At 52.3% G+C, this 27,855-nt stretch overlaps 1 protein-coding gene across 1 annotated transcript; it reads left to right on the plus strand.

Annotated features, from left to right (window-relative positions):
* Window positions 1–841: 841 nt before the first annotated feature.
* On the plus strand, window positions 842–26,469 carry NR1I2 (nuclear receptor subfamily 1 group I member 2). Its single transcript, XM_070406267.1, is given in 10 exon segments — window positions 842–1,111; window positions 12,776–12,861; window positions 12,864–12,994; window positions 16,002–16,135; window positions 19,237–19,421; window positions 20,314–20,591; window positions 22,302–22,444; window positions 22,599–22,715; window positions 23,116–23,221; window positions 24,512–26,469. Coding segments are annotated over 9 exon segments (1,269 nt in total). The 5' UTR covers window positions 842–1,111; window positions 12,776–12,831; the 3' UTR covers window positions 24,657–26,469.
* Window positions 26,470–27,855: the final 1,386 nt, after the last annotated feature.

Raw genomic sequence — 27,855 nt, forward strand, 5'->3', positions numbered from 1 at the left:
TGAGTGGAAAAGAAGAAATAAATTTAAGTACAAAACAAAACAAAAAAAGCATACTTCGGTAGTCCTGCTGTTCTCATCAGAAGGGCTGGATTAAAATACATAATTCAAAATAAAAACAATTTAAATCAGGAAATAAGTGTAAGGAAGTCCAAAGTTTCACATGGAAGGTGCTGTGATAATTTTTAGGAAACCCACCGGTTTTTGTCTTTTGTCTATCCTTTTCCCCAGGAGGTAAAACGGCCATCACCAGCTGGCAGGGAGCAGGACGGATCAGGCTAAGAGTGTGTGTGGGGGGGGGGGGTGGGGGGGCGGGGAGAGGGTGCTGCTGGCACTCGGAGGAGGGAAGAACCCTTAGATCCTGCCCCAGGTCCACTCTCCCTGCTCCTGGCCAGGCAGCTGTCAGCTGTCCTGCGGGAGAGCCACAAGCGAACTGCGCTCAGTCCCCTCACCTCACTCTCTCTTTCCTCCTTGCCCGTCTTTCTCATACCCATGCGGCCCCACTGGCACCAGCAGAATCCAATACTCTGCTCACTTTCAGGTCAATAACAGTATCTGGGAAGGTGGCTTAAAGGAAGAGAAAAATGGCTAGGAGATCGAAGCTTAAAACAACTCTGCCACAGTGGCTAAAGTTAAGAGACCCTTGGAAGCACAAAATTTGCTCAGAACTAATTAGACAAAACAGATACTAGCAACGTTCCCACCCTTCTCCTGTGTTTCACAGTGAAGACCCGGGAGAGAAAAAAGTGCGGGCACATAATGAGAGTGAATACGGTAATCTGTTCATTTGCTGGTTGGAGTGCTGGACTTGGGACTTAGGAGTGCCAGACGGGGTCCACTTGGAGCCACATCTGACCTGCACTGAAATGTAGGTGAGAGCCGAGATTGGCTCACCTCCTGGGGATACAGCCTGTGACTGGGGCGAGGACGCGGACGCACTGCCTGACTTCACCGGAGCCGGAGTCGCAGGCTCTCCCTGCCAGGGAAGTCTCACCTGCGAAAAGCAAAGGACTAAGCTAATGGGGATCTTGAGGTTCTGATTGATCCTTTGTTCCTGATTATTCAAAGTGGACCCCAAAGGAGAAGTCAGAGCAAAGGAGTTACCACCAAGCAGGTATGGTTTTTGCTTCTTCCTCTTTTGCTGCACCCCCTCCAATCCCCCTTCATGCTAAAAAGCGTGGGGACACAAATGTATCTTGTTGGAGGCCAGCATCCCAGTGGCCCTGCTGCTGTCCACAGGATGAAAGAGGCCATGAGGACAGTCACTTACTATTGAGTCCCATTAACAAGGCGCCCTGATCCTGCGGTGGCCACCTCCGTGAGGGAGCTGCTGGGAGTCACCCATACAGTCAGCCCCTCGATGTTGCGGAGTTGGAATCTCCTGACCCAGAGAACCCGCTGAGACTGGAGCTGGGAACCCCACAGCCCTGGCTCCTCTGGGTTTTCATGGGCAGTTCTGGAACCAGCGCTGAGTTATGGCAGCGTGACAGTCGTAGGCCTCACCTCAGCGAGGGGACCCTCAGAAGCTCTGCCTCATCCGGGGGCAGGGGGTTTGGACCAGCGAGCTTTGAGGAGAGGCACCTTGTCCCACTGACCCGAGCCTCTCCTACTTGTGCTCAGTTCCCCCGAGTCCTTCTTCTCCCCATGTCACAGCCCAGCCTGTAACAGGCTGGGCCCAGATGCCTTGCTTTCAGTCATCTCTGCGTTGGATGGTGAGGAGTCACCTCTGAGGTCACTGGACCTTGACTAGTAGGTCGGCTGTGGCAGGACTGTCCCCTCCCACACGGAGAGTCATGCCCTCTGCTGCTGGGAAGGCCAGTGGTCACCAAAAAGAGGGCCCACTGGGGTGGGCGTTTGGCCTCTAATGATATGACCAGAGTCTAAAATATTATGAGCAAGGCCAAGCCAGTGTGGCTCAGTGGTTGAGCATCTGTCAACTTATGAGACAGGAGGTCACAGTTCATTTCCTGGTCAGTGTACATGCCTGGATTTGGGGCTCAGCCCCCTACAGCCAGTCAATGATTCTCTCTCATCATTGATGTTTCTCTCCCTCTCCCTTCCTCTCTGAAATCAATTAAATATATATACAGTGGGGCCTTGACTTACGAGTGTCCCGACTAACGAGTTTTTTGAGATACCAGCTGTCTCTGGGGAGATTTTTTGCATTGAGTTGACAGAGTAATTTGAGTTAATGAGCTCCTTAATGAGCTCCTTAATGAGCTCGGTCTCAGAATGAATTAAACTTGTAAGTCAAGGCCCCACTGAATATTCTAAGCAAGGCCTCAGAGGCTAGTACTTATTTAATTAGCTGGTTAATAGAAAAGATAATTTTTCCTTACACCAACATTTTTATTTAAAATGTTTTAGTTATATAGCAAGTACTAATACAATGATATAAATACATATAATAAGATAAAAATAAAATAAATAAAAATATCTATACTAATAAAAGGGTAATATGCAAACTAACCATCACTCCTCGACAAAGATGGTGGCGCCTGTAGCCACAAACATGGCGGTGCCGGCTGGAGCCATAGAGCCAGCTGGAGTGGGTGAGACGCTTGGCTTCCTTTGGGCGGGATGCTTGGCTTCCTTCAGCGCCCCAGCGACAAAGGAAGCCAAGCCTCCCACAAGCCCCAGCCGGCCGCCAAGGGCCAGCCTCTGAGCAGCGGCCACGGAGTTGCCCGGAGCGGGCGGGAGGCGGCTCCAGCCCAAAAGAAGTTGGAAGGTGGCGGCCAGAGTGAAGGCCCGGGTCTCAGGTGCCAGAGGGAAGCTGGTGCCAGCAGCCAGGGGAAGGAAGACCTCTTCTTGCACGAATCTTCGTGCATCGGGCCTCTAGTTAAAATATAATAAATAACTTGAGAAAACTTTAGTTATATAATAAACAGTCTAAATCAAGAGTTGTAAACTATGGCTCACAGGCCAAATCCAGCCCACTAGCTGTTTTTATAAATCAAGTTTTATTGCTCACTCATTATGTGTTATTTATAGTTGCTTTTTCTTTACAACAGCAGAACTGAGTAGTTGCAAAAGAGACAGTGTAGCTACCAAAACACAAAATATTAACTATTTGGCCCTATAGAGAAAAAGTTTGCCAACTACTAGTCTCAAGCTATTCCTCTGTTATGGAATAAACTAGAGGCCCAATGCATAAAATTTGTGCAAGAGTAGGCTTTTCTTCCCCCAGCTGCTAGCACCGGCTTCCCTCTGGCACCTGGGACCCGGGCTTCCCTTGCAGAAAGAGGCCCTCCTCACCCACCACAGCCTGCTGGTTGGTGGCCTGGGCCTCCCTCTTTGGGGCAATCATGGAGCCCCCCAATTGATCACCCTGCTGGCCAGTGGCCTGGGCTTCCCTCTGCAGAGTGATCATGGGGCAATGGCTGAGTCTCCGACCAATCACACTGCACCCGCCTTGGCTGGTCTGGCACCAGTGGGTGTCATAGCGAGATCCCGGATGGTCGTCCAGAATGTCGTCCTGATGGTCATTCCACTGTTTGGCTGTTCAGTCAATTTGCATATAATGCTTTTATTATATAGGATATGACAGACAACACAAAGCTGACTAAACTATTATTACTAGGTAATAGCTTTATAAAATTATAACTTATGATGTACTCCTCATAAGAATGAAAAAGCTGTAGAGGTAGTAGAACTCTCCTTTAGCCATCCTGCCATCCTCCCCTAAAGTAACTCTTATAACCATTTGGTATATTTATTGCCAGATGGTCTCGTTTGCTTTCACATATACTTATATGTACTAATAAACTAGTTGTCATATTATCATTCTGTTTTCCCACTCAACAAACTTTCCATATCCATATTCCATATGGATACTGTCCAGATTTATATGTACCAGGTAGCTCTAGCTCAATTTTAACTGCTACACGGTACTCCATAGCATACAATCCTTTTACTAATATTTAGCCATTGCCTTATTCATAGACTAGAGGCCTGGTGCATGAACATTTGTGCACTCGGTGGTGGGGGGGAGGGTCCCCTCAGCCCGGCCTGCACCCTCTCTCAGTCTGGGACTCCTTGGGGGATGTCCGCCTGCTCCCCTGGAGGGAGTGATCTTAAGCCAGCAGTCGGACACCCCTCTCATGGTCCGGGAGCCCTCGCTCTTTACTGCCCACCTGCTCGCTGCTCCTTAGCCCTGCCTGGGAGGCAGAAGAGGCTCCTGCCACCACTGCTGTGCTCGCCCGGCTTCTGGCAGAGCGCACTCCCCCTGTGGGAGCGCACTAACCACCAGGGCGCAGCTCCTGGATTGAGTGTCTGCCCCCTGGTGGTCAGTGCGCATCATAGCGACCGGTCGTTCCACCATTCAGTCTATTTGCATATTACCCTTTTATTACATAGGATATGTAAGCTGTTTCCAAGATTCCATCAAAATGCTACAAAGACCTCATTGTATATGCTTTCTTGTGCCCATGTGTGAGTGTTTTGCAGTGGTTCTCAACCTTCTGGCCCTTTAAATACAGTTCCTCATGTTGTGACCCAACCATAAAATTATTTTCGTTGCTACTTCATAACTGTAATGTTGCTACTGTTATGAATTGTAATGTAAATATCTGATATGCAGGATGGTCTTAGGCGACCCCTGTGAAAGGGTCTTTCAACCGCCAAAGGGGTCGCAACCCACAGGTTGAGAACCGCTGTTCTAGAGGATATGCTGAGACATTGAATTGCTACATCATGAGATGTGTGCATTTTAATTTTAGATATTGTCGAATCGCCCTGCACAGTGTCTGTACCAGTTTATACTCCCACCAGCAGAGAACACTAGTTAGTACTCCTTCACACCCTGATGCTTGCTATTTATTAAATATGTTATTACTTTTCCAGTTGGACGGGTGAAAATAGTAACCCATTTTTAAAATATTTAAATTTCCCTGATTACTAATGTATTAGTTTTCCAGGGCTGCCATAATAAATACCATAGGTGGGGTGGCTTACATAATATAAGCTTATTTTCTCTAGTTCTGGAGGCTAGAAGTCCAAGATGAAGGTGTCTGAAGGTTTGGTTTCTTCTGAGGCCTCTCTCCTTGGCTTGCAGATGGCTGTCTTCTAGCTCTGTCCTCACATGGCCTTTCCTCTGTGTGAGTGCATCCCTGGTGTGTCTCTTTGTGGAACACCTCGTACAAGGACACCAGTCATGTTGGGTTAGGGCACATCCTAATGACCCTACTTGAGCTTAATTCCCTCTTTAAAGGCCCTTTCTCCAAAAACTGTCAAACCCTGAGGTACTGGGGGACACAAGTCAACAGCTAATGAAGTTGGGCATGTTTTTATGCAATTCTTGGACACCTTTTAATATAATTCTTGGCCATTATATTTCCTCTTCTTAATTGCTTATTCATACCCTTAGCTCATTTTATGTTGGGTTATCTTTTTCTATTCGTTTGTAGGACTTTCATATTTTTTCTTAATACTAATTCTTTGATATACATACGCTAAATATTCTAAATCTGTAATTTGTTTTTTAAACTTTGTTAACATTCTGCTTTTAGTCAACAGAAGTATTTACTATTATTGTTATGCTATTGTTATTTGGATATAGTTGAAGTTACTCATTTTTTCCTTTATGAATTTTGCTCTTAGGGTCTTATTGAAGAAAGCAATCTCAACTTCCAAGCTTCCGATGACATTTTGGCATACTCTCCTCTAATACTTCTATAATTTAAAAAAATACATCTTCAGTCTACCTGGAACTTACTTCTCTGAATTGTCCCAATAGCATTTATTGAAATGTCTGTCCTTTTCCTGTTCATTTGAAATGTCACCTCTGACATGTATTTCAGTTGGATGTTCTCACTTTTATATGTCTGTTGCTGGATACTCTATTCTTCTGTATTTATTTTCGATTCCTGAGTTGATATCCGTTATAGTTTTACTGTTCTAATTGATTTTTTACTGATTTATAGGAAATCTATTTTGTGTTTTGATATTTTGTCTGGTCACCTTACAGAATTCTCTTAATAGTTGCACGAGTTTATCAGTTGATTCCTTTGGAATTTCTTTGTACACAAACGTCTATATGTATAAAAGCCTAATATGCAAAGTGTTCCCTTGGGAGTTCGACTGACTAGGAGTTCAATCACTTGCTATGACGTGCGCTGACCACTAGGGGGAGGCTCAGAGCAAAGGAAGGCCCCTGACAGCAGCTAGTAGCCACTAGGGACCCTAATTGTGCACAAATGTTGTGCACTGGGCCTCTAGTATTATATATGTATAACAAGAGTTTCTTTCCTCTCTAGTCTTTACACAACCTAATATATATTTGTCTTTCTTAGCCTTCCGACACAATGCTGAATAACAGCCATGAGAAAGATTAGTCTCAGAGCTGACGTAGCTGTGTGGGTTGTACATGGCACAATTCTGGGGGTACCATTTACACTTAGATAGATGCCTTAGGTACTCTTGTCATGCTCTTGATTTTCATCTGTTTTTATTACATGCTGTGAACTCATATTTCTTGGAGACTTCTCTGCAGGATTCTTTGAGGCTGGGGTTGTGCCCTAGTCACAACCTAGGAAGGACATATAAATGTGTGTGGGACTCTTCTTGCAGACAGGGGCCTTCTAGGTGGTGTGATTGGAAGGGGACTGCACCCAGGACTTGCTCATCAATCTCTCATACCTCCTGAATGTCTGCGAAACATTGAAATAACAAACTAAATATCCAACTGAAAATTAAGATGAAGATACATATTTAAACCCCTTATGTAGTATATGAAACAATCTTCCTGGGCCTCTATGAATTCCAAATAAGGAGTCCAACTACAAAGCCGTAGGCAATAAGAGCACTACACAGGCATGTAGGAGACAGGGAGCTCAGTCAGAGGTCAGTGCACCCTGTTAAATATTGGGAGAGGGCACAGGCTGTACTTTAGAATTGGGCTGACCCCAGCTCCCAACCCTGATCCAGTCGAGGAATGAACTTTCTGACCTCTTGGAACTGATGACTGCGTCCCGGCAAACCAAAGGCCAACTCTCTTTTATGGCCACCTGAAGGCAACAGCTGGCCGCTCATTGTTTGGATTCATACAGTGTGACTCCTGCTCTCCCACGTCCCTCTGGGTCTCTCCCAGCCAGGACCAAGGAAGGGGAGACTTTTGCTCACAATACTTGACCCACTTCAAAAAATTTTAAAATATATGACCTCATCCTATCCCCGTGAGTTTTGTGACAGAAATTTAATTGACGTGGGACATGCACAATAGGAAGACTCACAATAAAGGAGAAAGAAAAGACGTTCTGTCACTTAGAGCCTTCCTGATGTGGACACACATCAAAGCCCCAATTTCTTCATGTGTGAAAGGGACAATCAGACCTGCCCGCCCTGCTCAACTAGAGATAGGTCTGCTCTGACGACCTCGCAGGCAGCTCGCAAGGAAATGATGATGTTGAAATCGTTTTGTAAACATCAAAACCTGTGTAATGCGAGTTAATGAATTAACCAAGCTTCTCACTTCATTAAACAAAGTCAACAGTTTTATAAGCTTCACTGTTGACTTCTAGAAGTTCAATTCGTATGTAATTTCCCTTTACCTGCTTTGCTTCCTCTTTATCCTCTGATATACATATTCCTTACACGTACATAGAAGTTCTGCTACACACACATTCATACATATGAATATGTGTGTAGATATATACATATTATGAAATATGCATATTATGTATATACTCATAAGACATATATAAAACATATGTGGGCACATTTTATAATCCTGTTGTTTCTATCACTAAAATCATTATTTTCTAACATTTTCCCCCTTTCACTTAGACCCTTTGTTGCTTCAACTCCAAATTGCCCACTCTCTCCTTCCCCTAATCTCGGTGACCTGGGTCTAAAGCAGGGGTGGGCAAACTTTTTGACTCGAGGGCCACAATGGGTTCTTAAACTGGACCGGAGGGCCGGAACAAAAGCATGGATGGAGTGTTTGTGTGAACTAATATAAATTCAAAGTAAACATCATTACATAAAAGGGTACGGTCTTTTTTTTTTTAGTTTTATTCATTTCAAACGAGCCGGATCCGGCTGGCGGGCCGTAGTTTGCCCACGGCTGGTCTAAAGCCTTTTGATTTGACCCATTTGAGAATCCAATGTTACCTGCATCTCCCCTGCACACCCCTTTCCTGGGAAGGGCTGTCTCTGTCACCCCCAGGTGTAATATTGACTTTCAACAACAATTTGTGATGCCAGTCATTTCACATGCCTGTGTGATCACTTTATTTCCCGGATCCTCACGATTTTTCTGTGGCCGTATCCTCTGCCTGCACTCTGCCCGCCCTCCGTTATCTCCCTCACAACCTTTTTGTGTGTGGCCGATTCCCTGATGGGTAGCTGGATTCCCAGATCCTTGATATTCCAAGTGGGCCCTCCAGACCACAGCGTCAGAAACCTGTTGGAAAGGTGGGAGTTCAGGCCCAGCCCAGACCTAGGGACTGCAATGTGGGTCTGACCAGCCCCAGGTGACTTGTATGCACAGTCGAGTTGGAGAATCTCTGTCTCGGGCTGTAAGCAGCTCGGGGTGCCCCACAGCTGTGGGGATTCTGAAGCAGACACGGGAGAAGGAAGGCAACAGTCAACCACTGCCACGGGCACAGCCTCACGGGGATTCAACTGTGGCTAAAAACTGAGGTCAAGTGGGATCAAATGCAGCTTAACTGGCCTGGTCACCGGGTTACTCCTCACAGAAGTGCTTCTCACTGCTGTTGCTGCTTTCCTCTCCGCTGCTTCTCTGCCTCAGGCTCCTGCTTCCTCGAGGCTCTCCGGGCTCCATGTCCCGCCCTCCTCCATGGGTGTGAGACCTCCTGGGCCAGGTCAGGCAGAGACATGTGGGCACTCACAGCGCTAACACTTCAGCTTCCCTTTTAATATTCTTTAAATACTCGATCAGCATTTATTTAGTCACAAGTGATGTTATTTTTTAAATTGTGGTAAAATAGCACATAACATTGTACACTTAACCATTTTTAACTGTACAATTCAGTGATGTTATGTATACTTACGTTGTTGTGCAACTGACCTCCATTCGCTTTATATCTCTATACCAGTGATGGCGAACCTTTTGAGCTTGGCGTGTCAGCATTTTGAAAAACCCTAACTTAACTCTGGTGCCGTGTCACATATAGAAATTTTTTGATATTTGCAACCATAGTAAAACAAAGACTTATATTTTTGATATTTATTTTATATATTTAAATGCCATTTAACAAAGAAAAATCTACCAAAAAAATGAGTTCTCGTGTCACCTCTGACACACGTGTCATAGGTTCGCCATCACTGCTCTAAACCATGGTGGGGGGAGAAATTCCTTTTTCTATCAAAAGCTTTCTTTCATCCCTGTGCTAAAAATTAAAGCTTATTTGATGGGTGTATTTTCAAAACCCCAGATCTCACTTTAACTCCCATTCTCTTCTGGCCAACGTTCACTCTTCTCTCTTCAGAGCTGCCAGAGGGAAGAGTGGGTTCAATCCTTGCCACTCAATCACGGACACAGAGTTACCAGTGTGGCCGAGAGGCAGGGCAGGGCAGGTCAAAGGCAGCACAGGGTTAAGGGCAGGGCCAACAATCCTGCCCTGCAGGTCAGCGGAGGACCTCTCTGGAGACTCCTTGTTTTGCCACTTTCACAGGCATTTGGGCCTGACATCAACAACCAAACGTAACACAGAGGAGGCCGAGCAGGAAAGGCTGTGCTGCTGTCTGAGTGGGCTTCTCCCCGGAGACTCCAGCGGCTCCTGCGGCTGAGTGAATAGGCACAACAGAACCCCGGCAGAGATGGATTTACTCGAACGAAGCCGAGGCTCTGGGCCCCTCACTTACACGGGCTCCTCCACAGGGTCATACGCTTTTATAAAATATTAAAAAGTACGATAGTTAACCACAGTGGGCTTTAGATTAATTTTTACTTCCACTGTCAAGTTGTGGTGGGATGGCCATGGGCAACTGGGCATCAGGCTAAAGGCAGCTGAGCTGGAGGTACATTTAGCTTGTGTGTTTCCATGTGCTTGCATGTGAGCTCATTCCTGCTGGCCATCCAGTGTAGAAACGGGCTCCAGGATGGCCCGCACCACCTGGTCATCTGCTGTCATGACAGGAGACGCGGGGCCCGAGGTGCCTCCCAGCATCAGCTCACCCTGAGGTGTCAGGCTGAAGGAGGGGAACAAGGATTGAAATGTGTGGAGCCAGAACTCAATCTCTGGAACATTCTTTCAGATAAAAAGACTCATGTGACAGAATCTTGGTAGAGGTGTGCTTGTCTGACAACATCCTCGACAATTGTGAAGATGGAACTTTTCTCCATTATCACAACTAAAAGAAAAAATGTTTAAAAATACACTTATATTGATTTCAGAGAGAGGAAGGGAGAGAGAGAGAGAGAGAGAGAGAGAGAGAAACATCAATGATGGGAGAAACATCATTGATCAGCTGCCTCCTGCTCGTGCCCTACTAGGGATCGAGCCCAAAACTCAGGCATGTGCCCTGACCAGGAATGGAACAGTGACCTCATGGTTCATGGGTTAAACATGACATTTACAAAATCATACCACACACTTGGTGGCTTAAACAATACAAAATTCAGTGTCTTGCAGTTCTGGATGTTCGCAGTCCAAAGCCAGCGTCCCTGGGCTAAAACCGGAGCGTTGCCAGGCTGGCTCCTTCTGGGGGCCCCAGGGGAGAACCTGCTCCCACGGTTTTCCAGTGTCCAGCTGCCACCCAGCACAGCGAGGGCAGGCGTCGCCTCAGGTCAGCACAGCCTGACTCGTCATGAAATTCACACAAAAGAGAGACCTGGCTGGCACACACCAGTCACCTAGTCACTGCCATTTTCCTGCCCACCGGGCACCGTTCTATAAGGTCTGATGTAAGCGTGGGACAGGATCAGAATTGGGGGTGTCAGTTGGCATCCCCAACCCAGTTCAGATTTGTTTCTAACTGAACCCCATCTGTTTCCATTATTTCTTGCCATGCACCAAGCCACCCCCCCCCAAAACTTACTGGATTACAACTGCCACCACTTTATTTCCTTCACAATTCTGTGTGTTGAGAGGGCTCAGCTGGGAGTTCTTCCGCTCCAAATGGCTTCAGGTGGATGCTTACCTGGGCTGGGACGTCTCAGAGGGCTCCCTCACATGTGCCGAGCTCGGGGGGCATGGCTGGAAGCCTGGAGCAGCTGGGTCTCTCTCATGTGTGTCATCTCAGGGCTCTCTCTCTCTCCACTTGGCCTCATTGTGTGGTTCCCGCCACCACCCGCCAGGGTAGCCAGACTTTCTCACATGGTGAGGTCGGGGTCCCCCAAGGGGAGAAGCAGAAGCCGCAGGCCTTGTTATGATTCAGGCCCAGGACTGACCCAGTGTCACCTCCCCACATTCTATTGCTTCAAGCAAGTCCTAGATCATCCCAGACTCATCCTGGGAGCGGACTGATGAGGGTGGGGCTCAGGACGTGAGTTTTATTGGGACCATCTTTGGAGAATATGTCAGGGTTCTCTACCTAGGGCTTCATAATATGAGAGAATGGACCATGCAAGTTATGTTAACAGAAAACTTACAGGCAAAACCAAGTAAAAGTCATTCCACTATCAGGGAGTGGGATTCTGTCATTAATTCTAGTGCCTCCTCATTAAGGAATTGGGGGAATGTTTAATCAGACACAGTTTAAGTAGATGTCTCTCTTCGGTTCCTTTAGAGCAGCGGTTCTCAACCTGTGGGTCGCGACCCCTTTGGGGGTCGAATGACCCTTTCACAGGGGTCGCCTAAGACCATCGGAAAACACATATATAATTACATATTGTTTTTGTGATTAATCGCTATGCTTTAATTATGTTCAATTTGTAACAATGAAAATACATCCCGCATATCATATATTTACATGACGATTCATAACAGTAGCAAAAGTACAGTTATGAAGTAGCAACGAAAATAATTTTATGGTTGGGGGTCACCACAACATGAGGAACTGTATTAAAGGGGTGCGGCATTAGGAAGGTTGAGAACCACTGCTTTAGAGACATTTCTTTTTTAAAAAATATATATTTTTATTGATTTCAGAGAGGGATAGAGAGATAGAAACATCAATGATGAGAGAGAATCATTGATCGGCTGCCTCCTGCATGCACCACACTGGGGATCCAGCCGGCAGCCTGGGCATGTGCCTTGACTGGGAATCGAACCATGATCTCCTGGTTCATAGGTCTATGCTCAACCACTGAGCTATGCCAGCTGGGCTAGAGACATTTCTTTATCTTCTTGGTGCGTGCCATCTACTGAGCTTCCGTGATCCACACGTCTTGTTGTAATTGTGTGCCGCCTCCCTTCTAGGGACCGGCCTTTACATTGATGGCAGAGGGAGTGTCGTCTCACTTTTCCTTTGTCCACAGTTGATGATTTACGTGCAGAATGTCTGGCAACCATCTCCATAGCCCCAGACCCTGCTATTCCTAGTGGCTCCTGAATGCAGCTGAAAACAGGAGGCAGGTTGTTTTCCTCCAATGCGCACTCTGAAACAATGCCTTGCGTATAAAATGTCCCTTCCTGTGACAGTCTTTGCTGTGGAACACTCTCTGTGACTCTGGGTAGTTGGAGGTTTTTCGGTAGGCCCTGGATTTCTGCCATGGAAACGACTTCCAGCTTTTGTAGATGGTTACATCGCTGTTTATGGCAACTCCACCCCACCCTCTTTCTCCCGTGACAGGTCAGCCCTCGGGTCCCCCGTGGGGACAGCCTCCGCACATTCCTGTCCAGCCCTTTACTGACCCGAGGCTGTTTACTCCTAGTCCCAGAGGGCCGGAAGCCAACCTGGAGGTGAGACCTGAAGAAAGCAGGAACCACCATGACCTTGAGCACTGCCGAGAAGCAGACTCCACTCCTGGAAAGCCCGCCGTCAATGGCGAGGAGGGGGATGGGGAGCCCCACATCTGCCGTGTATGTGGGGACAAAGCCACTGGTTATCACTTCAATGTCATGACGTGTGAAGGATGCAAGGGCTTCTTCAGGTAGAGTGCCCTGCCACCTTCCCCACCGGCCACCCTGACACCCTGGGGCCCATCCGACTGGGGCTCTGCCATTAGCCCACTGGGCACCAGGGCTGCAGCTTGACCGTCTCCCAGGTTCAGAGTGTGGGCCGGGGCCGTCCAAAGGCCTCCTAATTAGTCTCAGGAGAGCCATGTATATCTCAGAGGAATCCATCTTCCATCTTCCTTCCTGAAAAAGGTCTCCTTCTATTAAGATACCCCTTTGTTTCTCTGTACATTCTGAGTAAAATAGAAATTCAGTCTGTAAAAGAGGAAAGGATGTGAAAGTCCAAAATGCAAGTGTTCAAATCAGTCTTAGAGAGTGGTTGTTAAGTAAGAATGGCATAAAATAAATGAAGAATGTGAAAGACAAGCTCACCTAGAAACAGGCCCATAATCCAATAATTTAAAGACTGAAAAGTCCCAGCACAGCGAGACAGGCCCACAAAGAAGGGCTCAGCTTGTCCAGCTGAAGAAAGAGAAGAGTGAAGCTCAGTGCAGGGCTCAGATCAGGAGGAGAAGCCAATGGGGGGCGGGGATGGGGGAGGAGGGAGAGGGCGGAGGCATGATTGTGAGGGAGCTCCCCACTGGCCCCTGTGGAGGGCAGGGCATGCTGAGAGTAGCTCCCACCTGGGGGGCCACCCTTGGGAGCCTCAGGCATTCTTAGGACAGAAGCTTGACTTCCTGGAGGCTGGACAGGTGAATGGAAACAAACCTTAGAGCAAGGGCGCCCCCTACAGTCCCCCCAAATGGGCTGCTGGTCAGCATGCCCTGGGTGGGGGACCAGAGCCCACAGGACATCCAGGCCTGGGTCAGCCCAAGGAGTCACCGGAGCAGTTCAGTGTCCACACACACATGCCCTGAGTGAGGAAACCCCAGCTTCGGGCAGCTGTGGTCAAGCTTGGGCCACTCTCGGGCCCCCGGGGTTAGGTGAGCCCAGGGCAGGTTCTAAGACGCCCATTTCCCGTGGGAAACGAGCACGCGGTCGTGTGGATTGTAAGAGCGGGCAGACCAGCAACAGGGTCGGGCTGCGTTCAGTTACACGTGCAGAACGCTCCACTCAGAGGGGTTTGCCAATAAGGAAAATACGCTACCTCTCGTACTGGAAGTCGCAAGGCTACTGTGGTGTGACCAGCAGCTCAGCTCCTCTGTTTGTTCTCCGCTGCCATCCTGCGTGAGCTCTGAGCTCAGCCTGCTCGGGGCAGTGCAGTGCCGGGCGGGCAGAGACCTCAGTGTGCAGCCGGGAATGGAAGGACCTGGCTTTTCCTCTCGCAGAGCAAGGAAGCCTTTCCCACCCTGGGCGCCAGGCTGCTCCTGCACTGGCTGCTCACAGAGAGCTCACCCCTGAGCGAGGCACAGGCCACCAGGGCCTGCCGAGGAGGGCGGACGCCTGAGCCAGACCTGGCCCTGCCCGTAGCATCGATGTAGACCGCCTGGGGTTGGGGGGTGGTCCTCTGCTCTCCCCACACCTTGGCTGCCCTGGGACCCCCAGAGGAGGCAGCACCGCAGAGGTAAGAGCTTGCTGCCTTCTGGTGTCAGGCAGCCACAGATTCAAAGCTCAGTTGTCAATTACCTGGAGGACGGGTAGCGATTTACCTTTGGGAGCTTGTTTGGGGGCCTGGCAGGGGATGCAGCTACTCTACACCCTGAAGACCATCCTCTCCGTTGCGGGAGGTCATTGTCTTCGATGGAGCACCCAGCTTGCGGGTTTCGGGAGGGACGCATGTGGAGCGGTGAGGGAGAAGGGGACACCCGCCCAGCCAGCCTGATCAGCCCAGTCAACCCTGGCGATTGATGGGGTGCCAGATGTCGCAGCCAGATCCCCCTCGCACCCGCGATTTACTTTGACTAGGTGTCTACACCCGTGCCAGGCAGGTGACTTGATGTGTGTTGCAGAGTTGTGAGAACTAAATGCACGAAGCTCTGCAAAAACATCTGGCCCAGTATCTGACCCACGGCCTGTCGATACTAAACCTGAGCGCCTTCCCCTGTATCCTGTGGATGCTCTCGAGCAGGATCAGGGGTCCCTTACCCAGACCAGCAGGGGAGGCAAAAGGGGGTGATGACTGTGAAGCACCTGCTCCCTGGGCTGGTCCCTGGCCTGACCTATCCGTCACCTGAGTGTGACTCAGCCTCGGGCTCAGCCCCAGGGCCCGTCGGCAGCCACTCCTGTCTGTGCCCATGTTCCCACCAGCTGTCCCTCATTCCCACTCTGCTGGACCAGAACCTGCGGCCGGCCAGGGAAGAATTGCTTTCTTTCTCTTCAGCTGTGAAGGGCGGGGGTGGGCGATAAAGTTAGGCCCCACTGGCTGGTCTTTGGTGGGCAGTTCCGGATGGCTGGGCTGTGGGGACAGGGTGGCTGTGCTGGGGTCTCTAAGAAACTGTGACCCATCGTTCCCCTACCTGGCACACTCACTCTCACAGGGCTGTGAGCCTCTTCGCTCCACCAGGCCAATCAGGAGGAGCCACCTTTCCAAGGGGGAAGCCATTGCCCCCCCATCCCCCCCCCCAATCTGCAGTGGGGGCTAAGGAGAGAGAGGGCTTCCTATGTGTCTCACCCTCTGGGGCTGGTCTCCTCGGGCTCCCTCTTCCAAGAAGGAGAAATCTGGGAAGAGGCTACCGCCACAGAAACATCGCCAAGGCCCTCCTCTGGGTTCCCAGTGACAGGGCCAGGGGGTGTGAAGGGAAGGGAATGGGCGTGGGGTGGAGACATGGCCAGACTTGGAGCTGAGGCACCCAGACTGGCAGGGGCGGGGCTGGGCCCCCAGAAGCACCAGCACAGCCTAACTTCACAGGAAAGCTGCCACCTGCTGCCCTCCTCCAGCACCTCAGGCCTCGAGGGAAGATTGAGGAGCCCCCTCCAGCTTTCCCGTGAGCCTGACCTGTCTCAGGGCAAAGGCAGGCCCCCAGAGGTGGGGACAGAAGGGGCAGGGAGAAGGGAGGAGTGGCCTGTTGCCCGCCGCCCACCTATTGATCCTTGTTCGCACAGGAGGGCCATGAAACGCAACGCCCGGCTGCGGTGCCCCTTCCGGAAGGGCACCTGTGAGATCACCCAGAAGACCCGGCGGCAATGCCAGGCCTGCCGCCTGCGCAAGTGCCTGGAGAGCGGCATGAGGAAGGAGAGTGAGTAGCAGGGTGTGCCCGGGCGGGCTTGGGGCCGGGTGCATGGGCACCGTGAGCGGGGTGGGGTGGTGGTGGGGGGGGCGCAGTGGAGTGGGCCTCGGGGATGTGTATGCGCAGGCGTGCACACGGGCACCATGCAGGTGTGTGCCCGTGCACAGATCCCTAGGCAGCTCGTGGCCTGTGAGCGGTGGGCAGGCACACGGAGCGGAGCTTGCAGCCCATCTGCCGGCACCACAGTCCCTCTCGGGGGCAGGACAGGTGGAGGGCACCTCTGCCCTCTGCTCTGGGTGGGTGGGCGTCTCAGACCAGAGTCATGCCCTTCCCTCCCCTCAGGCGCCCTTGTGACTCTTTGACCCCTTTATAATTGCCCTTGTGGCATTTTCGGCAAAGTGGGGGGCGTGAACTTGGGAGAGGGAAGCCAGAGATGCCAGTGTGATACGACCCCAGCTTCTGGTGCCTAGCACCCTTGCTGCCCCCATGGGCGTCCTGCAGAGAAATGTTTGCAGACAGGGGACCAGATGCTTTCGTTCTGCCTGCGGGCTTTGGTGTGCTTGTGCCCAGGCCACTCTGGGTTACAGCTTGTGGGGAAGGGGCTGGACGCCTCCAGCGCACGTCTCCAGCGATCACAGATGGGCAGCCCCTTCAGGGACACATTCCTTGGGCCTGTGGGATCAGCTGGGAGAGGCCTCCACCCGCTGTCCCTGCTGTCCCCCAAGCCCCCCACAGCGTCACTGTGCACACACAAGTGGGCTCCAGAAACCCATGGGAGGCCTGAGAGCCCCGGGCTCCTTGAGAAGTGGTTGGGTTGACATTTCTTGCTAAGCAGTGGCCCCAGCTTTCCAAGGGCTTGGAGACTCGGAGAATCTGGGTGACTCTGAGGAGTCTTGTTGGTATTGAATGCAGTGGACAGAAATACATGCTACCAGGTGCCATTTACTGAACACTTATTACATTCCAGGGAGTGTGGGTGTGAATATACAGGGGCGGGAAAAAGTAGGATTATAGTTGTGAGTATAGGAAACAGTTTATTCTTGTATTATCATTTATGTATTTACAGTGGCCCGGTGCACGAAATTTGTGCACATTAAAAGGGGATTAATTAGAGGAAGTATTTTAATATTGCTATTTGCCCTTTCTCTATAATAGAAGTGTCAGAAATGAAATAAAATTAGTAAAATGTATATGAAAATCTTCCTTCTGTCAGAGTCTGGGGCACATCAGGGGACCCAGAGTCAAGTCCCCGCTCACCCACATGCACCTCAAAATCACATGAGACCAACCCGGCCTGCCTCCCCCCCCCCCCCCCCCGCCCCGCCATTGGGCTAGATCCAGACCTGGCTGGTCCCACCCTTGTTAAGCCCCGCCAAGTGGGGAGCGCAGCCTCAGGTCCCCTGGCCCAGCGCTGGGCAGAGGGAGGACCAAGAGGTCCCCTGTCAAACCCCACCAGGTGGGGGATGCGGCCTGAGATCCCCTGTCAAGCCCCGCTGGGCAGGGGGCGTGGCCTGAGGTCCCTTGGTCTGGGGCAAGGGAAGCAGCCTGAGGTCCCCTGGCTCAGCACTGGGGTTGGGGGGGGCGCACCTTGAGGTAATCTGTCAAGCCCCGCCAGGCGGGGGCCATGGCCTGAGATCCCCAGCCTGGCGCCAGGGTGGGGGGTGCAGCCTGAGGTTCCCTGTCAAGCCCCATGGGGGCGGGGGGGGGGGGCGCGCAGCCTCAGGTTCCTGCTGATTGCTCGTTAAGGCTCATTATGGGAACTCAGCCTCCACTGTGGGTGCAGCCATTTTTGTGGCAGAGTGACTGTCAATTTGCATATCCCCTCTTTATTATACAGGAGTTTTTAAAGATTTTTTTTATTGATTTCAGAGAGTGAGTGGCAGGGTGTGCCCGGGCAGGGAAGGGAGAGGGAGAGAGAGAGAAACATCAATGATGAGAGAGAATCATTGATTGGCTGCCTCCTGCATGCCCCACACTGGGGATCGAGCTTGCAACCTGGGCATGTGCCCTGACCAGGAATCGAACTGTGACCTCCTGGTTCATAGGTCAATGCTCAAACACTGAGCCACACCAGCCAGGCTATCATTTATTTATTACTAGAGGCCCGGTGCACAAAAATTTGTGCACTCGGGGCGGGGGGGTCCCTCAGCCCGGCCTGTGCCCTCTCACAGTCTGGGACCCCTCAGGGGATGACCACTTGCTGGCTTAGGCCCACTCCCCGGGGGATTGGGGCCTAAGCTGGCAGTCAGACATCCCTCTGGCAGCCCCGCAGCCCTTGGGGGATGTCCACTTGCCAGCGGGGAGCAGACCTAAGCTGCAGTCAGACATCCTTAGCATGGCTGAGGAGGCAGGAGAGGCTCCCACCACCACCGCTGTACTGGCAGCCATCAGCCTGGCTTGTGGCTGAGCAGAGCTCCCCGCTGTGAGGGTGCAGTGACCACCAGAGGGCAGCTCCTGCATTGAGCGTCTGCCCCCTGGTGGTCAGTGTGTGTCATAGTGACCAGTCATTTCCAGTCTTTCTGCTGTTACGGTCAGTTTGCATATTACCCTTTTATTATATAGGATTGTATCATTAATACAACTGCAAACCTACTTTTCCCCACCCTTCTCTTTCCCTATATATGTTCATATAGATGTATGTATATGTATACATGCTGATGTACACATGTATGTGTGTGTGTGTGTGTGTGTGTGTGTGTGTAGCTCCTACATACATAGCCAGGAGCTACATTAGGCACCTTCCATGCAATGCCTCATGGGAACAGCATTAGGAGGTGAGCACCGTCACTCCAGATGACAAAGAAGAAAACTGAGGGCGGGAGGGGTTCAGGAGTTTACCCAGGGTCACTGATGTCACCAAACCCAGCACCTTTTGGTCTGAAGCCAAGCTCTTCCCACTGTTCCACAAAGTTGTCACAAACCCTGCAGTTGTGGGCAGCACACCAGCCGCACCTGATTCCTCTGTCCTTACCCAAGTGTTTCTCCAGAGGAGCCATCGTCCTCACGAGTCTGGGTTTCTTGTTAGCAGCTCTTCCCCTGCTGCTGCCTGGGCGGGTTGAGGGCCGCCTCGTTCCTGCAGGCAGCTGAGCCTGCCCTGGCCGTCCCTGCAGTGATCATGTCTGACGCAGCCGTGGAGCAGAGACGAGCCTTGATCAGGAAGAAGCGAGAACGGATTGGGACGCAGCCCCCGGGAGCCAAGGGTCTGACTGAAGAGCAGTGGGCGATGATCAGGGAGCTGATGGACGCTCAGATGAGAACCTTTGACACCACCTTCGCCCATTTCAAGAACTTCCGGGTATGAGGCTTTAGAGTTGGCTCAGTGGCTATGCCAGCTCCTCCAAACCCCAATCTCATTCCCAGGGGTCCTCAAAGACTGGCCCCTGCAACCAGCAGCAGCACCCCGGGGACTTGTTAGTTAGGAATGCAAGTTCTCAGATGCCCCAATTCAGATACCTGAGTGTATTTTGACAAGACCCCCTGGGGGGTTCTGACACACGCTCAGGTTTGAGAATCTTTGCTTCCTCCTTCTGCAACAGGTGGGAACCGGGTCTGAGCCATAAATGGAGTCTTAGAAGCTGAGTTGTCCCAGGGTTGCTGGGGTTCAGGACTTAATGAAAACAGGGCCAGGGCATGCTGGGGGTCTGATCTCTGTGAACTGGTTTTACTGATTCGAGAAACGTTAGTGATATCAGCACCGTCAGCCACGTCTCAGCTCTGTGCCCTCTCCCCTTCGATGCTCACAGTGTCCCCGGGTGACCTGCTCAGCTCAGAGGACTGGTAGCCAGGGCCCCCAGGAGTCTGTTCTTTCCATCTGTAGACCCCAGACCCTTCCCTGAGTCTCCCAACTACAAGGCCAGGGATGCTTGGGGCGTAGCTAAGGATATGGGCCCTCTCACCTTCCCCAGGGACAGGGAGCAAGCCCATGTCTGATGGGGCAGGACAGGGATGTGAGGGACATTAATTCACAGATCCAGAAAGTGCACCACCTGATAGGAGACTAGGGAGAAGAAGCAAGTGCTGTGTGTGTGTGTGTGTGTGTGTGTGGAGTGCGCGGGTGAGCTTCTGCCTGCAGTTGTGCATCCTCTCAAGCCTGCTGCTGTGGGTGCCCATCCGGGGCCTGTGTGGGAACCCGTTGGGGAGAATACATGCTGCCTACCTCTCCTTTCTCCACCTCCTCTCGGTCCCAGCTGCCAGAGGTGCTCAGCAGTGGCCACGAGCTCCCAGAGTCTCTGCAGACTCCACCTGGGGAAGAAGCTACCAAGTGGAGCAAGATCAGAGAAGATCTATCCTCCCTGAAGGTGGTCTCTCTGCAGTTGCGGGGGGAAGACGGCAGCATCTGGAACTACAAGCCCCCAGCCGAGGGCAGTGGGAAAGAGATCTTCTCCCTGCTGCCTCACATGGCTGACATGTCAACCTACATGTTCAAAGGCATCATCAACTTTGCCAAAGTCATCTCCCACTTCAGGTGGGGCACAGGGGCTGGGTGGAGGATGGGTATGGGAAGGAGCAGAAAATGGCCAACAGGTTCAAAGGCTCTGGGCTAGATCCTCCTGAAGTTGGGGGATGTTGGTGCCCAAACACCCTTCTTTGTCTCTGCCCCTCAACTCCGGGGACCTGGCACTGTGGGGGAATGGAGCCCCTGCTGCATGGCTCCTTAGCTGGGGGACGGTGGGCCGGCCCTTTAATCCCACTGGGTCTCAGCCCCCTCATCTACTAGAAGGAGCTAACGATGCCCACGTGCTGGGCTGTCCTATGAAATAAGAAAAGATCTGAAGAGCATCCAGGTCATATATGATGGACAGTCAGTAGTCATTCCCTCCCCTATTTTTCCCCCAAATGGGCAGGATTCACAGCTTGGCAGTTCCAGAACAAGGAGAGTTGGAAGGAAAGGGAAGGAAGTCCAGAGGGAGGAGAGAGGCAGGCACAGACGCCGGGTCTCTAGCAGTCACCGTCAGAGGTGGTTGAGAAGGCCCCGAGGAGGAAGGGCAGTCCTAAGAACCAGGTCAGGACTCCCCACAGCGAGGTGTGGGGGCAACAGCCATGGGGCAGCGGGGCAGCGGGAAACCCCGGATCCTCCTGCTGTGTGGCACACGCTGCCCTATGACATGTAACCTGTCCGGGCTGGAGATGGTGCTGGGCATACCTGTTCCGGGGTGGCCGCCTGGCCTTGCCAGGCCTGCTCAGGTGCAGCCGAACAACACACACGAGAGCCCGATCTCCTCAGCAGGCAGGGGCAGTTCTATTCCAGGAGCCCAGGGGTGACACATAGGACGTATTTAAGGGGGGAGGGTGGCCACAGGCTGGAATGGATGTCAGATTGTGGCAATGAGGTCAAAGGAGCAGGAGTAAGGCCTACCTACGCTTGTGGACCTTGACGGTCCCCACCGACACCCAGTGGCCGTGGTACACTAGGATGGGAGGCCACTCACCCAGTCCCACGGCCACGGTTCTGAGCACAACCGCCCAGGAGCCGGCATTGCGATCACCCTCGGTCCACAGAGAGAAAGCAGTTCACCGAGCCAAGGCACTCGCACAGGCTCACAGCTCATCAGAGGCCAGAGTTGGGAGCACAGAGTACAGAGTTCAGGGCCACTACCTGCCGGTCCCGGGCTGGGGGCTGGGGAGAGAAGGCGAGTATAATCGATTTCACATTTCATGGCATCTGTCGCTCAGTAGAGTGGATCTGAAAGAAGAGGGTGCATGGAGCTCATGCCAAAGGAGTGGCAGCGGCAGAAGGACCCCGGACAGATGTCTAGGAGGCAGAGACAGCTTGGCCTGAAGGATTAGCAGGGTTTAGTCAAGTGAAGCTAAAGAGGCAATCACTCCAAGTAGGGAAACTGAGGCAGGAGATATGAGGCCAGGGACCAGGAGCCAAGGCATCAGCTGTGGGTCAGTGGCTGTGCAGGGAGTTGGAGGAGAGGGGGCTAGGCTGGAAGGGACGTCTGTCAGTGGGGAGTCCCTGAGGTGGGGGAGGCTGGAGAAAGGGGCAGGGAGGGGTGACCTGCTTGGCTGGGTTGTGAGGGACAGAGATTGGAGGCAACCAAAAACAACTGGAGTAATCCTCAGGGCTGGAGCCCATCCTGCCCCTGCCCTCTCCCCCGATTTCTGGATTGTGGGAGTGGGGCTGGCCAGTGGCGGCTCCCCTCCCAGCCTCCCCTCTCATCCCCTCTGCCAGGGACCTGCCCATCGAGGACCAGATCTCCCTGCTGAAGGGCGCCGCCTTTGAGCTGTGCCAGCTGAGGTTCAACACGGTGTTCAACGCGGAGACCGGGACCTGGGAGTGTGGCCGGCTGTCCTACTGCTTGGAAGACCCTGCAGGTGCCCAAGAGCCTCCTGCCTGCCTGGCAGAGGGAGGGAATCAGCCGGGCGGGGGAGAGGAGCCAGCCAGGATGTGCGTGTCCTGGGACCGCAGGGCAGAAGACCTCGGTGAGGGAGGCCTGGGACTGGGTCCTCATGCCGCACCCACCCACAGGGGGCTTCCAGCAGCTCCTGCTGGAGCCCATGCTGAAGTTCCACTACATGCTGAAGGAGCTGCGGCTGCGCAAGGAGGAGTACGTGCTCATGCAGGCCATCTCCCTCTTCTCCCCAGGTGGGGACCCCACAGCCGCTCAGCCTCCCTTCCCCCCTCCCCCCCCCCCCCCCCCCCGCAGGCTTGCTCCCATCCCCTCAGCTTTTAGCCCACTCCTCCCCTCCCCTCCTTGTCCTCCCCTCCCCTCCTCTCCCCTCCCCAGGGAAGGTCCTGCCCAGTGGCTTTGCCCCTCTCACTGCACAGCCAGGGTAGGGCCCTGCTGGTTTCTCCTTGGCAGGGGTGGGGCAGTGGGGGTGGGGAGGGGGGGGTGGGGGCGGGATGCACAGACCTCCTGGTGCTCCACTCAGTTCCCTGCCCGGGGTCTCTGCTCTGCAAGGTGTTGCCAGGCAATGTGCCCCCTCTGGGCTGGGAGCTTTGCCCTCGTGGCCGTGCTGGCACCACACTGCTTCCCTCCTTACAGACCGCCCTGGGGTGGTGCAGCGCAGCGTGGTGGACCAGCTGCAGGAGCAGTTCGCCATCGCCCTGAAGGCCTACATCGAGTACCACCGTCCCCAGCCCCGCCACCGGTGAGCCGCAAGCAGGGCGGGTGTGAGGGGTGCCCCACCCTGCTTGCCGGCCACTGTTCCGGGTCTTCTGGGAGAGCAGACTGGAGACACTCGGGGGTGGGCTATGAGGGCCAGGGCTTTGGGGCCCTGCACTGGGACCTCCACCGAGGTCTCCTGCCCCTCAGCCTGGGCTCCAGCCCAGCAGTGGAGAAGGGCCCGAGGCTACGCCCCGCAGCCGCACGTCTGCCTGGGGCCTTCCCTTCTGTGGTCCAGGGCGGCACAGCCAGGCAGTCTCCTGAGGCTCCTACAGGGTCTCCAGCAATAGCCAGCAATGACCACCTGGTACTAAAGATGTGACAATTACCACGGTAACAGTACATCTATAACAGCTGTCATTTACTGAGCAGTGCCAGCCCTTGTGCCAGGAACTCTCAGTTAGTCTTGAAAACAGCTCCACCAAGTGGTGCTACCACCACCCTGCAGGGGACTGAGGCTCAGGGGGACTGGCCCAGGTAGGTCCGCGGCCGACAGGGGTGGGGGCCGGAGGCGTCCCGAGTCCACAGCCCACTCTCTTGAGCACTGCCTAACCGCCTCCCAGAACAAAGACAAGCAAACTGGGCAGGAGACTTAGTCGGCTCTCTACAACCCAAGGGAGGAAGGCTGCTAAGGGCTTGGCCAGACAGTGGCTTCCACCCTTCCCGGGCCTCAGCGGTCCACAGGCTCCAGCCTCGAGGGCTGAAGGGCCAGCCCTGAGTATGCTGGTGCCAACTTAAGCCCCGCCCCTGCTTGGCCTGCTCCAGCTTTCTATTGAGCTCAGGATCTTGGGGTGTTGCAGGGGCTGTGTCTTCATTTGCTCAGTCCTCCCCTGTACGGAGCCAGGAGGCATCATGGGGAAAGTGAGGCCGAGATCCCAGACGAGATCCAGAAGGGATCGCTGCTTGCAACCCCTGCTCCCATAACCCCTGCCCTCGGTCCTCCCCGCAGCCATTAGCCATGGCAGAGATTCCCCCACAAATTGACCCATGCACTCGGTGCCTGAAATACCTGGGTGTCCCCACGGGAATCTTCCGTACACGGACTCGAGAGGTGCCCGTGGGGGTGTAGCACTTCCAGTCCCCCAGGCCGCCCCACCTTCTCGCCCACAGGCTGAAAGACAAGCTTAAGTGATTCCACTGAGCCTTTCCCTGGGCTGACCTGAAATGTTGTTCTGAGATTAAAACCCCCAAACTTGGGCGACTTCAGAGGGGTTCAAGGGCGGGAGGTGGGGCCAGGGTGGGCTGCACCCCAACCTTCCCTCTGGCCGGCCCGCAGGTTCCTGTTCCTGAAGATCATGGCCAGGCTCACCGAGCTCCGCAGCATCAACGCCCAGCACACCCAGCGGCTGCTGCGCATCCACGACATCCACCCCTTCGCCACGCCCCTCATGCAGGAGTTGTTCAGCATCTCGGACGCCTGAGGGGCTGCCCCAGGGGCGCGCCTCCGTGGGACAGCCAGAACCAGAGCCCTCGGGCCCCACTCCTGGGGCTGGACAGATGGACACAGCCGAGAGCTGACCAGGCCCTGCAGGTCCTGCCTTCTCAGGGAACTCGCGACAGCTCCGACGGTGCTGGCTAGCGGTCCCCAGGAAGGGGACATGGACCCTCAGCCCCAGCTCAGTCTGTGGAAAGCAAAGCCACTGACCTTATGTGAGAGCGCCTGGGCCTGAAGGTAGAGCCTATGAAGAGGCAAGGCCGCCGCCCCCTCAGAAAGGGCCCTGCGGTCTGGGATTTAGTGGTGGGAGAGCAGAAAGGACGACGGGAGCTGGGCCGGCTGAGGGTCTCGGCCCTCGTTCCCTAGCTTCGTGGGTCTTCTTGCTGCTCTTCCTAGTACCCTGTCTCCTACTTTGCACTCACTCTCCACCCGCAGCCTTGTCCTGAGCTGCTCGTGAGTTCCAGGCCCGTGTCCATCTGCAGCATTAGCGTCTGGGGGAGTCTAGAGAGAGGCCGGAAAGCCTCACGTGTCAGCAGCTTGTCATGACCACTCTGTGTGTCTGTTCTTCCTTCCTCCTGGGTCTTAGCATCCATCAAACACATTCAGTACCAACAACACGCAGCCTGCTGTGTGGTATACATGCTGAACCGGTCAGGGATCCTGACCTCGAAGAGTTTTGAGTTCAGTAAAGAAAACAAAGCAGATACACAGGTAACGTTGGTCAAGAGGAGAAGTGACACAAGAAATTTGTGTGGGTGCCAAGCTGTGTTGGGGATCCCTGCAACGTGTGTGTACACATGTGTGTGAGTGGGTGTAGGTCTGCTCCCCGTCTGAGCTGGGGCTGGGGCTTGCTCCTGAGGCGGAACGCTGGGGTGTTGTGACAGGCTGCGTTGACAGGCAGTTAATAAATGTGCTAGATATGCTTGCACCGCATGTTCCCGGTCACGATTCTGTTTTCGAAGCTAAAGGGTATGAAAGTGTCTGCTTTGATTATAGCCATTTGAGTAAAAACATTTTTGCTTTTTGCCTATTACATTTTAACCATTTTTACATAATGCATTCCACGGCTAAGGCTTAGTTAGCAAATATAATCCTGAATTTATTGTCAAATTAAGGCAAGCTGACTTAAGTAATTAACTTTTGGCTAGATAGTTAAACCTTTTTCTTTTTTTCGCCTTCTTTTCTGGGGACAGGGATAGACGTGGGGGTAAGAAAACAGAAATGTCTTGTATAAAATATATAAATTTCGGTTTCTAGTCTTCACTACTTACTTTACTACTGGGGCCCAGTGCATGAATTTGTGCACCTTGAAAGGAACTGTGGGCCAAGAGGCTGCGGTAGGCACAAGGGGGGGTCTTGGCCCATCCTCCCTGCCCCTCCTGTCCCCTCCCCCTGCGGCCCTTGGTTCCCTGTCTGTCAGCAGCCCTGCTCCCGCTGCTGCTCACACGTGCTGACAGCGCACACCTTGAAATTGCGTGAGACCCAGATGCAAGCGGCCCCACCCCCATCAAGCCCTGCAGGGCCGGGGGGGGGGGGGGCACAGCCTCAGGTACCCTGGCCCTGACACTGGGGCGGGGGGTGCGGCCTCAGGTTCCCCAGCCCGGCCTCAGGTCCCCTGGCCCAGGTGCGAGGGCGCGAAGGCGTGGGGACCATTTACATATTAGCTCTTTATTATATAGGATTGCCCTCTACATATCTGAAGATTGTGGTGAAAGAACAGAAAAATGCATTCACTTGGCTTCCTCGTAAAATGATTGCTCCATATAAAAAGTTAATATATTTATACCGTAATTAAAAATGTAGTAATTGAACTAATTTCAAAAGTGTAATATGTTGATGCAAATGAAGCTGCACATTAACTGAATTTTAAGGAACAGATACTTGCTTAGCTTTTACCATTTTACAAGAAATTGGCCAAACTTTGAGACCATAAGAAATTGACACTATATATCAAAGCAAGCAAACTTATGCCCCAAATTTCTCCAGGTGTACCAGCCTCTCTGCATCAAGGAGACAAACACCCTCATTTTTAGAAAGGAATCGGAGGGGAAAAGCTTCTCTCTGCAAATGCAATGACTTCAGTTTTTGCCCCCAGGAATTTCTTTTGGAAATATAAACTTCATTCAACTGTATTCATAAATCAAATGGGTCTCCTCTTTCCCACTGGAATAATTTTGAGTGTGCTATTCATTCAAATGCAGGCTACAGTTAAGTGAGGGCAAAGTGAGATTAAGACAGGATGTAATCAGTGGATGGGTAGATAAGAGCTGTGGTACATTTACACAATAAAAATCCTAATCTTTGTCACATGGATGGACCTGGAGATTATTATGCTAAGGGAAATAAGCCAGTCAGAGAAAGGCAAATACCATGCGATCTCACTAATATGTAGCATTTGGTGAACTGACAAACAATATAGAACCATAGGCATGGATACATGAAACAGACTGACGGATGTCAGAGGGCAGGGAGGTGAGGGACACTGGATAAAGGAAGGTGAGGTAGGATTCGCTAAAAAACATATATGCATAGTCTATGGACACACACAATAATGGGAGGACCAAGAGTGGGGCTGGGTGGAGGTGGGCAAAGAGGAGGAAAATGCAGGACATCTGCAATAGTGTCAACAATAAAAAATTTAAATTAAAAAAAAAAGAATGTATTGGTTTTAAAAATACCTGGGCAATTCCCCAAACAATGATTTAATACTAACGACATAAATACTTTTAAAAAGTAAGTGTAGTCCAAGTGCAGTTAAGAGTCAAGGTTAGGTGCACCAAAGAGCTCACACAGGACCCTTCCTCTCAGCAGCTGTGTGGTCTGGTTTAGAGGGCTAGACGCCAAACCCTACTCTCCAGCATTCGGATTTCCTTATTACTCCCTTCCCGAGCTCTGAGCATTAGACGGAGTGTCACTTTCTGGGCATCTCCCTAGCCACCGTTCTTTTTCTAGGTTTTGCCCTCAGGTGAGGATGAAGTCCGCCTCCAAAGCTCAGGAGAAAGACCTAAGGAAGTGATGTTCACTTGTCTGTCTCCCCTACTGGTCAGAGCCACGCAGCAGCCAATCCCTACCTGCCCCAACTTGAAGGATCCCATTAAAGCCTTGACATCTTTGGGGAAGGCCCAGGGCTTCTCCTTTGTGGAGAGGATGGAAAGAGAAATGTACATTTGATTGACTGTCCCCTC

Source organism: Myotis yumanensis, unplaced genomic scaffold (genome assembly GCF_028538775.1).
Source record: "Myotis yumanensis isolate MYYU_CA2020_CCGP unplaced genomic scaffold, mMyoYum1.0.hap1 SCAF_2, whole genome shotgun sequence".
NCBI classification, from domain to species: Eukaryota; Metazoa; Chordata; class Mammalia; order Chiroptera; family Vespertilionidae; genus Myotis; species Myotis yumanensis.